Source organism: Achroia grisella, unplaced genomic scaffold (genome assembly GCF_030625045.1).
Source record: "Achroia grisella isolate CSIRO2021 unplaced genomic scaffold, CSIRO_AGI_Agris_v1 utg359, whole genome shotgun sequence".
NCBI classification, from domain to species: Eukaryota; Metazoa; Arthropoda; class Insecta; order Lepidoptera; family Pyralidae; genus Achroia; species Achroia grisella.
Genome location: NW_026712817.1, coordinates 54601 through 69082, shown reverse-complemented (window position 1 = coordinate 69082; position 14482 = coordinate 54601). Strand labels below are relative to the sequence as shown.

At 43.8% G+C, this 14482-nt stretch overlaps 1 protein-coding gene across 1 annotated transcript; it reads left to right on the top strand.

The window, feature by feature from the left end:
- The first annotated feature begins 495 nt into the window (after positions 1-495).
- On the top strand, positions 496-14121 carry LOC131843930 (solute carrier family 22 member 3-like). Its single transcript, XM_059192716.1, has 7 exons — positions 496-671; positions 1642-1846; positions 2963-3063; positions 3897-4048; positions 12080-12703; positions 13134-13315; positions 13933-14121. The coding sequence occupies exons 1-7, from the start codon at positions 496-498 to the stop codon at positions 14119-14121; spliced, it is 1629 nt and encodes a 542-aa protein (XP_059048699.1).
- The last annotated feature ends 361 nt before the right edge of the window (positions 14122-14482 follow it).

Below are 14482 nucleotides of genomic sequence, written 5' to 3'. Positions count from 1 at the left end.
AATTAAATTAAAATTAAACATAATTAGATAACAAGTTATAACTTCGGTGGTTTGGCAATTTAGCACACTGCCTAACTTTCTGATAGTCCAGGTTCGATTCCAATACCTGACAGACTTTTCTATAGATGTTGTTTGTCTTGTCTATATTATGAGTATATATATTTACAAAAAAGTATTTCTGTTAATTCACTAATACCTAATTAAGGATAGTTGTGTCTGTCTGTACTCTCTGCTTAGTTTGCCACTATATGGCGTATTATGAATTAGGTATTTAAATATTTATAATAAAAAGTGGTAAAATGTATCTGTCAACCGTAGCATACTACTGCGCGAGAGTTAAGATATTTCTTTATGACTTAAACACGTTTATAACTATGCGTATAGTCATTAAATTACAGTGACAAAACGGTGGGAATTTACACAGCGTTTTAACTTAGGAGAATCAAAAATAATTTTATTCTATAATATTCATTAGACTACTTTTGTATATATTAAATGAAAGGATTCAAGAAAAATAGAGATGTGCCTCGCAAAGTTTACGAGTTATGGGAGATCACGGAGAAGTTTGGCAAATATCAGGCATTGCAATACGCTTGCATTTCCTTCGGGACAATATTCGTTGCAATTGTCAATATTAATTATATATTTATTGCTAGTGACCTTAACTACAGGTAAGAAACAAAAAAAAATATTATATATTCAAGACATTACAATAATCTTTACATAGTATAAAACAAAGTCGCTTGCGCTCTTTGTTCGCTTATATCTTTTAAGTTACGCAACGGATTTTAATTCAATAGATAGAGTAATTCAAGAGGTACGTTCATATGTATTGTACATGCGTGTTATAGTATAGAACAACCCGAGAAATTCAAAGATCAGTAATGTGCCCGTGCAAAGCTGGAACGGGTTAGTATTATAATATATAAAATTCTCGTGTCACAGAGTTAGTTGCGATGCCTCCAAAACTTAGCAGTTTTTTATGAAGTTTTATACCTATATTCAGTAAGTTCTGAGAATAAGTGTGATATAAATAGTGTCATGTGATGATAGTGTGTATATAAATAAATAAATAAGTTCTTATCAATTTTTTGTACCCTAAGTGATAAGGATGGCACAATTTAATAACAATAATATCTCAAGACAATTCACACAGGCCCATCTAGTCCCAAGCTAAGTAGAGATTGTGTAATAGACATAGATTGGGTACTATACAACTGATATAAACAGTTGCCATGTACATGGATACATTTTTTTGTAAATAAACACATATTATACATAGAAAACACCCAGACAGATACAAACAATCATACTCATGAATACAAATGTTTGTACCGTGCGAGGAATCGAACCCACGAACATGGGATGGTAAAGCGGTGTGCTAAACCACTAGAGCACCGAGGCTGTCGATGATGTTTATAATTATAACATATTATATGAATAGAGTTAATAGGAGGGAAATATACTTTCATATATTATGTTATCTGTGCTTTCATTAAGGTTTCCGATATATAGGCAAAAAATAAAATATATTTTATATCCTTCCGGCGGTAGGACATGCTGACCTGATATGCAAAGAACTGGGATTACAAAAAACCCCTTGAAATATATTTTTATAATAACAAAATTTACCTTTTTCAGATGTCGAATCACAGAATGTGAGACTACGGAAGCTGCATATGAAACCCCACCGTGGGGGTCAAACGTGTCCGTAGACAGGTGTTCGAAGCCCGTTCTGAACGAAAGCTGGTCGCAAACACAGTCGTGTACGGCCGACAGTTTCTCCAGTTCTATAGAACCCTGCACGCAGTGGATCTACGAGAGTAACAACACCATTGTAGCGGATGTAAGTTATAACTTCAGACCAACATGATATGGGAATATAGTAATATTAAAACTACTCATAGGATTCCAAGCTAATTTACTTATAAACTGTTGACTGACACTGGTATTCTATATGCGTTGAAGAGGGACAAATGTTGGGGCCTTAGGGTGAGCCTCTATACCCTGGAAACAATCCCCGGGTAACTGACAAAAAATTGACAGCCTCTTGGGGCGATTTACTGGCTAACTTAAATTTTAAAAACTAAGCTAGGCATTATTATATACAGAAATTATTTACACTCTTAACTTATAAACTAGACGACCTCGGTGGTCTAGCGGTCTAGCACACCGCTTTACGATCGATGGTCGCGGGTTCGATTCCTCGCACGGCACAAACATTTGTATTCATGAGTATGATTGTTTGTATCAGTCTGCGTGTTTTGTATGTATAATGTGTATGTATTTACGTAAAAAAAAAAATGTATATATATATGTATCAGTTATCCAGTACCCATAACACAAGCTTTAGCTAGCTTAACTTGGGTCCAGATGCGCCGTGTGAATTGTGTGTGAACTTTACATGGGGTCTGGGATTTTTTAAATATTTTATTGTTTTTACTTTTTAATAATTACATCAAATTTTTATAACAGCAATTATTAGTATTGCATATACTAATAATTGCTATGAATATAATTCAGGCGCTTGTCAACTTATAATCTATGTCAATATTATTTTTCATGTCTTTTTAAAACACTTCAATATTTTAACAATTCCTACTGTACCACTACGTTAAAACAATAATACAAATTAAGAAGTGATTGCCATTAGCAAATGAACATGTTTCTATTACCGTGAATTTCAGACAATCTTCTAATATATAAAATTCTCGTGTCACAGTATTTGTAACAAATCACCTCAGAAATAGACAAAAAATACGGGACTACGCCGGGAAATACGGGACTTCTGGCAACGCTAGTGATAAGGGTGTTGCACCGCATTTTTCTTTTATTTATTTAATAATTTTCTACTCTCGGCGGCCGATAACTGATTCATTTATATGGAAGAACAACGTATGGAGTCAGCGTACAAGGTCAGCTAGTAAATAAAAAATATCTTCTACTGTATTCATTCTTCCAGTTGGACCTGGCCTGTGAACCTTGGAAGATGAACCTGGTGGGTACAGTGCATAGCGCCGGTATGCTGATCTCCATGATTGTAGCCGGCTGGATAGCAGATAGGTATAAGAATTAAAGACATTACGCTTCCCTCTTATCGATCCCCAGTCCAATTCAAACGAGGGGCCAGAGCCAAGGTTCGAACCACTAGTAGTGCCCTCAGACTAAAGTCGTATCAGTCAGGCGGGAGTTGACCTTCAGCCGCTCCGTAAGTCCTTCCGCGGAGTGCCAACTGCACTTGCTCCCTATCGTCCGGTGAAGCTGTAAAGGCCAGCTGCTGCAAATAACATTTTTGTAGTCCGAAAAAAAAAATGTGTTTTTTTTAAATTGATGGTAATGTAATGGCATACTCGTATGCGCTACTTGTTTACGCTGACGGGGCACCGATGCAGGATTATAATATGAGTATGAAGTTAAAGTCAATTAGCCCATCCTGACAAATTGGTGTCATAATGGTTTTAAGAGGGAACTGCGTGAAGATGGTACATTTACATACATGGTATGGATGGTACATAAATACAATTACAACCTGACATGGTACATTCCTACAATATTGAGGTTAGTCAACATTACTAACAGTCAGAGACATTTGTTATTGGAGATTTCATGGTGTTAATAACACTTGACAAGCCCACATTCCGTCGCATATATATATATTGAAGCCAAAGCCGGGGGTAAACTTATAGCCGCGTCTCGAATTAATGTTTGTTATTATTATAGGTGTTCACTTTAGCGGAGAGTCAGTCAGAAATATAAATTGACACACAAAGTTTTTTTGGTGACGACCAGATTTGAACTCACAACCTTTTGGATGTAAATTCAGGGTAATAAACCACTAGATCTCAACGCTGTCATATAATTTACTTTTAAATATAAATACTTGTTATGTTTACTAGGTTTGGACGTAAACCAGCCGTAATATTCTTCGTAGTGGGCACGTGTATGGGACACGTCAAGACTTTCGCCACGTCCTATTATATGTACATAGCCATAGAGTTCATTGAAGCGGCAATTTCCGGAGGTGCTTTCACTGCCAGTATGGTACTCTGTAAGATATTTTTTTATATAAATAACTCTTACTAACGCGGGAATATATGCCGATGGTTCACCATCAGATCTACACAGAAATTTACTATAAAATCTACTCTACTCACTGATCTGTAATAGATCATGTAGCAATTCTTTTGTGGACTCCTGCGATACGGGTTCACCTAATGCGGGGTCCAATGTATAATCAACTTTATAATATTTTGAATGTTTTAAAATAAACTGAAAGCTAATCTCGATCTCAAAAAGTCAGCTTTAACAGTAGTCTCGCGGAATACTTCTATCGGTTCCGTAGAATACCAGGAATTCGAACAACACCTTAATAACCATTGAACGGTGTACAGCTGTACGGGTATCTATTCCCCGTACTTGTTTGTAAGGTTGCGGGTGCAGGTGGAAACAAGAAAGACAAGTGTAATTATCCTCTCGAGCAGAGTTCGGTGGTCTGTACTAGCGATGGAAGCGGAATGAATTGTGCCGTTTTTTTTTTTTTTTTTTTTCGGACTACTCTAATGCTGTTGGCCGTAGCTGGCCTTTACAGCTTCACCGGACGTTATGGGGCGAGTGCAGATGGCACTCCAAACCCGCGGAAGGACTTATGGAGCGGCTGAAGGCCAACTCCTGCCCGACGGATACGACTTTAGTCTGAGGGCACCACTAGGGGTTCGAACCTCGGCTCAGGCCGTCGTAATTTCGATCCCCGTTTGAATTGGACGGGGGATCGATCGGAGGGGCGCCCGGGGGCGCCGGTGTGGAGCGCCCGGGCGCGCGCAGGCGCCCGGTTGAATGCGCGATATTGTGTGTTTGAGGTCGTCGTCTTCGCCGGCGAGGACGGTGTCGTGTGTGTGTGTAAAAGTGTGGTCGGGGTGGAACGGGTGGGCCCGTGGGGAGGTTACCTGCCGTTATGGGGTCGTCGGGGTCAATGAGAACGTGCCTCGGGCGACGTTGTCGCGTATGTCGGATATTACTCCTCGGTGCGTAGTCGACCGCACTGACTATAAGCGGATTAGGGTGGGATTGGGCAGAGTCGAAGTAGCGTCGAGACGCTTCCTTCATAAACTGCTTGATGGAGGGCAGATTAAGATCGCGGTGGAGATCTACGCTGCGAACGAACCACGGCGCACCGGTGGCTCGACGCAGAAACCTATTCTGAATGACCTGCAGTCTGTTGATTAAGCAGTAGGGTATGTGGGCGAATACGGGACTAGCGTAGGTCATGATGGGACGGATGCAAGCCTTGTATAATGTCAGCTTGTTGCGAAGCGACATTTTACTGTGCTTGTTAATAAAAGGATAGAGTCGCCCTAGTATAAAGGCGGCTCGGTCGCGGACACGCTTGATGTGAGGACGAAACGTTAGTTTCCTATCTAGGGTGACGCCGAGATATTTCGTTTTCGAAACCCACGGGATGTTTTGGCCGAATAGTTCGATCGGGTGATTCATAGAGTCGAATTCCCTGCTAAAGTACACTGCTGCACTTTTTTCGGGATTGACTTCTATGCGCCACCGACGGAACCATTCGCCCAGTATCGTTACGGCTTTCTGAAGCCGTCTGGCTATTGTCGCACGGGACTTGGCGGATGTAAAGAGAGCCGTGTCATCGGCAAACAGCGATATTTCGACTTTTAAGTCGGAGAATTTGGGGATGTCGTTGGTGTACAACGAGTAGAGCATCGGAGAGAGGACGGCGCCCTGAGGGACGCCGGCTCGTATGGGGTGCGGGTCGGATAACGCTCCGTTTATACGGTAGCGATAAGAGCGATTCGACAGGAAATCTCGTACAATGAGTACTAGCCTGTCGGGGACACCTAACTGATGAAGCTTGTAAATCAAGCCGTTGTGCCAGACTTTATCGAAAGCCTTAGCCACATCGAAAAATAGGACGCCTGTACCGCCTTTGGGGGACTTGGTGGCGAAGTACAGAGTGTTTTTGTGAATGTGCTCCGTGATGCGGTGCACTTGATGGACGCATGAGTGTTTGGCTCGGAAGCCAAACTGCTCATTGATGAGCAGGCCTTTGGAGTATATAAACTCCTTTAGGCGGGCGAGGAGGATTCGCTCGTAAAGCTTGCCTATAGCCTTGAGGAGGCTGATAGGACGATAACTGGACGGGTCGGATTTATTTTTACCGGGCTTGGGGATGCCAATGACCACGGCTTCTTTCCAGCTGTCTGGAAATATAGCGTTGGACAGCGCCGCGTTAAAAATAGCGACGAGTAATAACAAAAGTTGGGATGGCAGACTTTTGACTAATCTATTCGATATGCCGTCTGAGCCGGGTGATTTTTTGATAGGTAGTTGTTTAACTAGCGTTTTGACCTCATCAAGCGTGACTGGTGAGAGGGATTCGGTGGGCGGGGTGGACGCGATGCGTTCGACTTCGGTGTCTATCTTCTCGAGATGACCTGCCTCGACTGGGAGCGTGCTGGGGGAGCATTGGGCTTCTAAGTTGGACGCTAGACACTCAGCCTTGTCTTCGTCGAAGAAGGCTATAGTGTTGTCGGGTCGGTGAATTGTGCCGCGTTCGGCACCTATATTTATACTCCGCCCGCTCGCACCGTGTCACGTACTAGGTAACGATTGTGTTACGCACATAGGTGCGAGCGGGACGGATAGCGCGAAAAGACCACCTCTACTCGCTCCTTTATTTATTAATTTAAACTTTACAATACAATTATTTTTACCTATTAGGGAATTGAAACTACTACAATTATAAATTTTATTAAGCTAACAATAATCAAATATTTACAATAGTCGCGAACATATCTCCCGCCGCAGCTAAGCTGTATTTAATTCGAGTTCGCGTGGTTCGATTGGCAGGATTACTAATTTCTTCGTAGGCCGCCGAAGTATCCCCTTGTTAGTGCGCACGTCGACCGCCCGTATTTCACCATCCGGTCCCGGATACGTAGCCACCACCACGCCGCGCGGCCAGGAGTTCCGAGGCAGGTTGCCGTCCGCCACCAGCACCAAGTCTTCTAACTTGATGACTCCGTGTTTAGCTCGGGGCTCCCGCCGGTGTTGTAGCTGTATTGTGTGGGCGCGCTCTTCGCTTGTATTTTCCGTCTGGTGGGAATCGTCTTCATGAGACCACTCTTCTTCTGGTCGATATAGAAATTGCGGCCCCCGGAACCATCTGTGTGTTGAAGTGAAGTGGTGTGGTACGTCGCGTGTGGCATCATCCGCGACGTTGTCGGCCGTCGGCACCCATCTCCACTCGTTCGTTTTCGTATCTTCCATAATTTCAGCGACTCGGTGAGCGACGAAGGGCTTGAATGCACGTGGACCGGTGCGTAACCAAGACAGTACGGTACGCGAATCCGACCAGTAGACACGACGGGCAGGTTTCAGATCGTGTTCTTCGACCGCCGTGCGTGACAGGCGGCTCCCTAGTACGGCCGCTTGCAGCTCCAGACGTGGTATAGTGGTGACCTTGTTCAAAGGGGCCACTCTTCCCTTGGCTGCGATGAGTGACACACGCACCTCGCCGGTCACGCATACGGCCCGCCAGTATACGACACAGGCGTATTCATCTGAGCTCGCGTCGACGAATGTGTGAAGCTCCGTCGTACGTGCCGTCGCCACACCGGGGTAACACCGTGGTATTACCAAGTGGGGTAACTGCTGTGCGTGCGATATCCAGCTCCGCCACGCTGCTGCTTCCCGTTCTTGCAGTTCGGTGTCCCAGCCGATACCCGTGCGCCACGTTTCTTGTAATATCTTCTTGGCTTGTATTGTGACGGGTGTGGCCAGGCCCAATGGGTCGAACAGCGACATAACGGCGCGGAGGGCTTCTCTCTTCGTTGGGGTGCGTTCGTCTCGTATGATGTGTAACGGAAGTTTGTTCCCGTTGAAGTTGAACCCGAGACTGTCTTCCTCAGGCCGCCACACCATACCCAGTATCTTCTCAGCGTCGAGTTGCACCATGTTCTCTTCATTTCTATGTGAGAACTCTTCTCGTACATGGCGCGAGTTCGATGCCCAGCGCTGAAGATAGTAGTTCGCCCGGCTGTGGATGTAGGCGACCTCGCTTGAGACTCGTACGGCTTGCTCTTCAGTGTCGAAGCTAGCGAGGTAGTCGTCAACATAGTGATTGACAACCACCGCTGCAGCCGCCTCCGGGAACTCTTCTTTATGTAGTTCGGCGTTCTTGTTCTTCACGTATATCGCCGTGCATGGCGACGAAGTGGCCCCGAAGATGACGCTCTTCATCCTATATTCGACAGCTGGACCCTGGCGTCGATCTCCTCTCCATAGAAACCGTTGCATGTCTCGGTCTTCTTCTCGTATTGTGACACGCATGAACATATCCTTGATGTCCGCTGTGACCGCCACACGGCGCTGTCGGAACCTCATGAGGACCCCAGGTAGTGATTGGAGTAGGTCGGGTCCCGACAGCAGCATGTCGTTGAGACTAATGCCCCTTGTCTTGGCGGCGGCGTCGTGCACGATGCGCAGCTTGTCCGGTTTCTGTGGGTTGATGACAGCGAAGTGTGGCAGGTACCATACTCGTTCAGTCTTCACCGGTGGGGCGATTTCTGCATATCCCCTTTCTAACAGCGTGGTAATTTGCTGTTTATATCTGTTCTTCATGTCTTCATTCTTGTCGAGTTTTTTCTCAATTAACTCGAGGCGTCGCATTGCTGAGTCGTAGTTAGCCGGCGGCGTTGCGTTGTCGCGTTTCCATAGCAACGCGGTCTCGTAGCCTCCCGCCGGTAACGGGCGAGTTTTTTCTTGCAATATTTTCAGCGCGCGTTGTTCCTCTTCATTGTATGAGCGCTTCGGTGTGACGCCCAGTGATTCGAGAGCGAAGTGTTCTTTCATTAATCGCTCTATGGATTCTTCATTTTCTTGCCCGTCGACTAAGTGACTGATTCTGTGCACTTGCTGTCTCGCTCTCGCCGCTCCCGTGCCGTGCAACACCCAACCCAGGTCGGTGAGTGATGCGACCGGTTGTGTCTTATTGCCTCTTCTGACTTCATGTGCGAGCAGCAAATGCCAGTTGTCTTGACCCAGCAGAACCGTCGGTTGACCTTCTTCATATGTCAGCTGATCTATTATATCGTACAAGTGTGGACAGTCTTCTATTGCGCTGCGTGATACTGTTTGTGGAGATAACAGTAGTTTCTTCATGGTTCGCGCAGACACGGCATGATCTTCCGATCTTCGTCCCCGTATTGTGAAGTGGACAAGCTTCGATTCATCGGCGTTTATGCGTGTCCCGGCCACGGCCTCTATGTAGAAGGGTGCGGGAGGGCCAGTGGCGCCGATTTGCTTCGCTGTTGCTTCTTCGATGATGGTGCACGTTGCGCCGTCGTCCAGGAGTGCGTATGTATCGCACGTTCCTTTGGGACCGATCACTTGTATCGGCACTATCTTGAGGAATGCGATCTTCTTATCTTCTCTCGCAGACGCGACGACTGCGGCTGCTTTATCATCGGAGGGCTCGCTGTCCTTCTTCTCTATGGTGTCGACGTGCAGGAGTGGGTGATGTAGGTGTGTACACCCACCAACGTTGCATCTCTTCGTCTTGCAGTTGTGACGAAATCTTTTTATCCTCAGGCAACGGAAACATAGCCTGTGTTTTTTTGCTATCTCCCATCTTGCTTGTGGCTCGGCGTTCTTCACAGTGATGCAATCGGGTGGTGCGTGTCCCTCCCTGTTGCACGTCGGACACGGCGGTGAAGTCGGTTTCTCCTGCGTGATGTATGTTTTCACGCTTCTCTTCGTTGCTGGCTCCCGCCGGTCTTCATTTACTATTATTTCGGCGGGTGCGAAGTCACCGCACCTGGCTGCGGTGATTTGCAGGAACTTGGAGAGCGTTATCAGGTCCGGTTGATCAGCTGGCTGTTCTGCTACGAAGTCGTAGTATTTGAATCGTAGCGCAGAAGGCATCTTCTCCGTGATGGATCTTGTCACTTCTTCGTTGTACAAATAGTGGTTCTTCTTCAGGGCTTGAATTGTTGCAGTGACATTGGCTATTCTGGACGCGAATAGACAGATGTCCTTGGGGTTGTCTGACAGCCGCGGCAGCGCACGAAGTTTATTCATCTCGGCCATCACGAGTGCTCCTGGACGGCCGAACCTCGTAGCAAGTAATTGTATTACTTCTGCTGCAGACGTATCCCCAACGAAAAGACAGTGTGCAGCCTCTTTGGCCGCACCCTTTAAACACCGACGTAATCTACCCAAGTTTTCTTGCTCGGTCAGCTGCCCCGCAGACTCTTCGTAAGCCATCTTCCAGGGCAGCCATTCGCTTGACGCGCCGTTGAAGGGTGGTAGTTCTGTGACTCGCGGCACTGTGGAGGGCTGAATTGCGCGAGCTGCCATAGTCATAGCAGTCGCCAATTCCTTATAGTCGATGCCCCCTTTCAGTGAATCCTCTTCTTTCTTCGTTGGCATCATCGGTGCTATGGAGTCTTCCCTCGGACCGTTGTGGCTTGCATGGTCCCGTCGGAATGCGTCGCTGCACGGCTGCGGCTGCGGCGCTTTCGTTCCCTCTCCGGCGGGTATCGATGAGATATTAATCCCCTGATGCAAGTCGGCGGTCGTCCTCTCTGTGTGCGGCTCCATTGTGAGTGCCAATGTGCTCGTCCGGCGAATCCAGTCCGTAGTCCTCTCTCTTCTTAATGTGGCGGCGTCCTCTTCATTTTCGTCCTCCTCTTCGTCGTCCGTGTCCGCCTCCAATGCTGCGACGCGTGCGGCGGCCAGTTCTACCTCCTTGCGTAGCAATTCTTCTCTGGCTTTAGCCAATTCTTTCTTCTTTTTTGAAGCTGTGGTGCGCGGCGCCCTTGGAATTGTTGTGGTAGTCTCCGCAGAAGTCTCCGCGGAAGTCTCCGTGGTAGCAGTAGGTTCCGAGGACGTGTACGTCGTGGTGGTCGACGTAGTGGCGGCAGCAGGCGACGTAGTGGCGGCGACGGTCGGCGTAGCGGCGACAGGCGACGTGACGGCGGCGGTGTTTTCTTCGTTTGATTGAGCTTCCATGGCTGTTCTTTGGCTTCTTGTTGTTGGCATCTGTGATCTTGATCTCTGTGCAGTCTTGCTTTCTTCTTCCAACAATCCGGCTTCTCGAAGGACCAGATGGTCTTGCTTTCTTCTTCCAACAATCCGGCTTCTCGAAGGACCAGATGGTCTTGCTTTCTTCTTCCAACAATCCGGCTTCTCGAAGGACCAGATGTACGGGTATCTATTCCCCGTACTTGTTTGTAAGGTTGCGGGTGCAGGTGGAAACAAGAAAGACAAGTGTAATTATCCTCTCGAGCAGAGTTCGGTGGTCTGTACTAGCGATGGAAGCGGAATGAATTGTGCCGCGTTCGGCACCTATATTTATACTCCGCCCGCTCGCACCGTGTCACGTACTAGGTAACGATTGTGTTACGCACATAGGTGCGAGCGGGACGGATAGCGCGAAAAGACCACCTCTACTCGCTCCTTTATTTATTAATTTAAACTTTACAATACAATTATTTTTACCTATTAGGGAATTGAAACTACTACAATTATAAATTTTATTAAGCTAACAATAATCAAATATTTACAATAGTCGCGAACAACAGCAATATAATAATATTATACATATTAATTTTCTTTCCAGTGATAGCAATAAACGGAAAAAACAGACGTTTCTATCTTCTGTAACATTTGCCACAACGCTTATTTTTGATTACAACTCTTTCTACCCCATCTGGAATAACAGTTATAAGGCTACCTATGTAGATACATATGTAGATATATATAAGATATGGTATATATAGATATATATACCATATCTTATCTTATTATTAATATTATAAACCCAAATGTTGGATGGATGGTATGTTTGTTACTCTTTCACGCAAATACTACCGAACGGTTTTGATAAAACTTTACAGTAATATAGCTTGTGCATCGGAATAATATATAGGCTATAAATTTAGTGCAGGTGAAACCGCGGGTACAGCTAGTATACCATAATGTTATTACAATAGAATTAATAGTACATACCTATGTATATTAAAAAGTGTATACCACATATAGAAATCTTTGTTTCCAGTGATAGAAATAAGTGGAAAGAAACAGAGGCTTTTATCTTCTGTGCTATTTGCGTACGCCATTTACGTTGGAGAATCACTTTTCGCTGTCCTTGCAATGTTTATTCCATACTGGAAAACTCTTGCACGCATCATATACACACCAGGGATTGTTTATCTCGCTCTAATTTTCTTTATCAGAGAGAGTCCGCGATGGCAATTGTTAAATGGTAAAACTAAAGAGGCAATTGAAACCTTAAGATTAATAGCAAAGACGAATAATTTGAAAATCAACGACGTAGTAACAGAATCGGACGAGGAGAAATTAAAAAGTAAACTCAATATTGGGGAGACTGTTATGAAGGAAAGTTATAAGAAGATTTTTACATCAAAACAGATATTAAAACGTATATTGGTGGGGACAGTGAGTCGTTTTACATCAAGTTTTGTGTATTACGGGCTGATAATAAACGCAGTATGGCTGCCTGGGAACAGATATACAAACTTTTTGTTGTGCACAGTGATGTCGTTTCCAGGCGAACTTATATCTTTGTATTTAATGAATAAAATTGGAAGAAAACTGCCACTTATTGTTGGATTTGCCGTTTGTGGGGCGTTGTGTGTAGGATCTGGTTATGTACCTACATGTAAGTATAGGTATCTACATATTTTTTGTATTGTTAAATTTGAATGGCAAATAAAATTGGTACCACCTAGCATGAACAGCACTAAGAACATCATGTTACAACCATATTACCACTAATGCGTTGGTATTTCAGATGTCATGACTCTTATCCTACAATTTCACTACCTAATCTGACTCCTATAACAGAAGAATCTTAAAGCTTTTGTGGGCCTTCGACCGCTCTATAAGATCTTCCACGGGTTTGAAGTGTCCTCTGCACTTACCTCCAATTTTGTCTGGTGAAGCTGTCTGGCCAACTACGGCCAACAGTATTAGAAAGAACTTAAAATGAACAATAGAAAGCCCAAACAACGTTTAAATGAGTTTCTTATCACACTCTTTTTAAATCTTATTGCTTTACGAGTGCATTTCAATCTAACTTTTCTCTACAGCACTGGTTTGGTTGAAGATAACTCTGTTCCTATTGGGCAAAGTGGTGATATCTTCATGCTTCACTGGGGCTGTCACCTACAGTATGGAGCTGTTCCCCACCAACGCCAGAGGCACTCTACTCGGAGTGTGCGGCTTCGCTTCTATTCTGGGCAACATGCTTGCTCCTTTATCACCCATGTTGGTAAGTGATTTAATATATATTATATTTTTTTGAATGTCTGTTTATAATAGTAGTAACAGGTAACTTCTTGATTAGAAAATTTAGACAGAGAATAGATACTTTTACAGATATGTACATATTCTTTAACAACATATCATAAATTTATGTGGAAAAATATATCTTTGTAATGATTGCAAAATTGTAAAAAGATTATTATTATAATGGATATATTAAAAACCCTAGATTAAATTGTTTCATGAAAGCGGGTATTGTATGTTTGTTTGCTTGTAATATCTTTTATCTACTCGTGAACAAAACGTTTTTAAAGACATCGAAATATCACCTTCAATATCCCTTTTATACATTCAAACCAAAACGAAATGCTTGATAATTTAATATTTGAAAAATTTTTCACCTTTAAAAATATATTTTGTCATGGAGTAATATGACTTTTTTGCATATACACCACATGCAAAAAAGTCATATTACTCCGTGACAAAATATATTTTTAAAGGCTTAGCTAGCAACTACTAGCTACCCATTTCGACGGCCTTTGAGATAGCTATTCTATATCACTGTGATATATCTTTTTAAGAATTCACATGATATCCTACATCGAATATATTATTTTGTTTCAGTATGTAATATCATCCTCCCTTCCCACGATATTATTCGGAGTGTCTGCAGCTGTGACAGCTGTACTAATAACCATCACACCTGAGACGAAAGAACTGCCCCTATTCGACACCGTCGAACAAGTTGAAGCCAGTATGAAAGCGAAATCTCATCCAAGTAACGAGAAGACTACAATATCTACTATTACATGAGTATTATTACAAAGGCCTCACATTATTAAGTGCCCGAACTACTCGACGACGGTTTTCGATTGGTGCATTTCCAAAGAGGGCAGGGCCTAACAAAAAATACACCAATAGAATGGCGTCGTTCACAAACATCAGCTTATAATGTGAGCTGACTCTTATACGGAAATTATTGTTAGTGTAATATTCTTTGGAAATTTATTTATTGCCATTTGTGTACGAAAGTATAGAGAATGTAACGCGAAATAAGACAACACTGTCTTTTTTATTTAATATAACCTTTTATAAATATTTAGTATTTTTATTTCATCGGCTTCGAAATGATAGCTTTGATGTCACATAGGCTATAAATTTCATGCGAGTGAAA

What these genes read in the sequence shown, in the direction of transcription:
- LOC131843930 (XM_059192716.1), top strand. Translation starts at nt 496, where the DNA reads ATGAAAGGATTCAAGAAAAATAGAGATGTGCCTCGCAAAGTTTACGAG. An exon ending in ACAACACCATTGTAGCGGAT is followed by an intron (nt 1,847 to 2,962) that starts GTAAGTTATAAC and finishes TCATTCTTCCAG; the next exon opens with TTGGACCTGGCCTGTGAACC. An exon ending in CACTGCCAGTATGGTACTCT is followed by an intron (nt 4,049 to 12,079) that starts GTAAGATATTTT and finishes CTTTGTTTCCAG; the next exon opens with TGATAGAAATAAGTGGAAAG.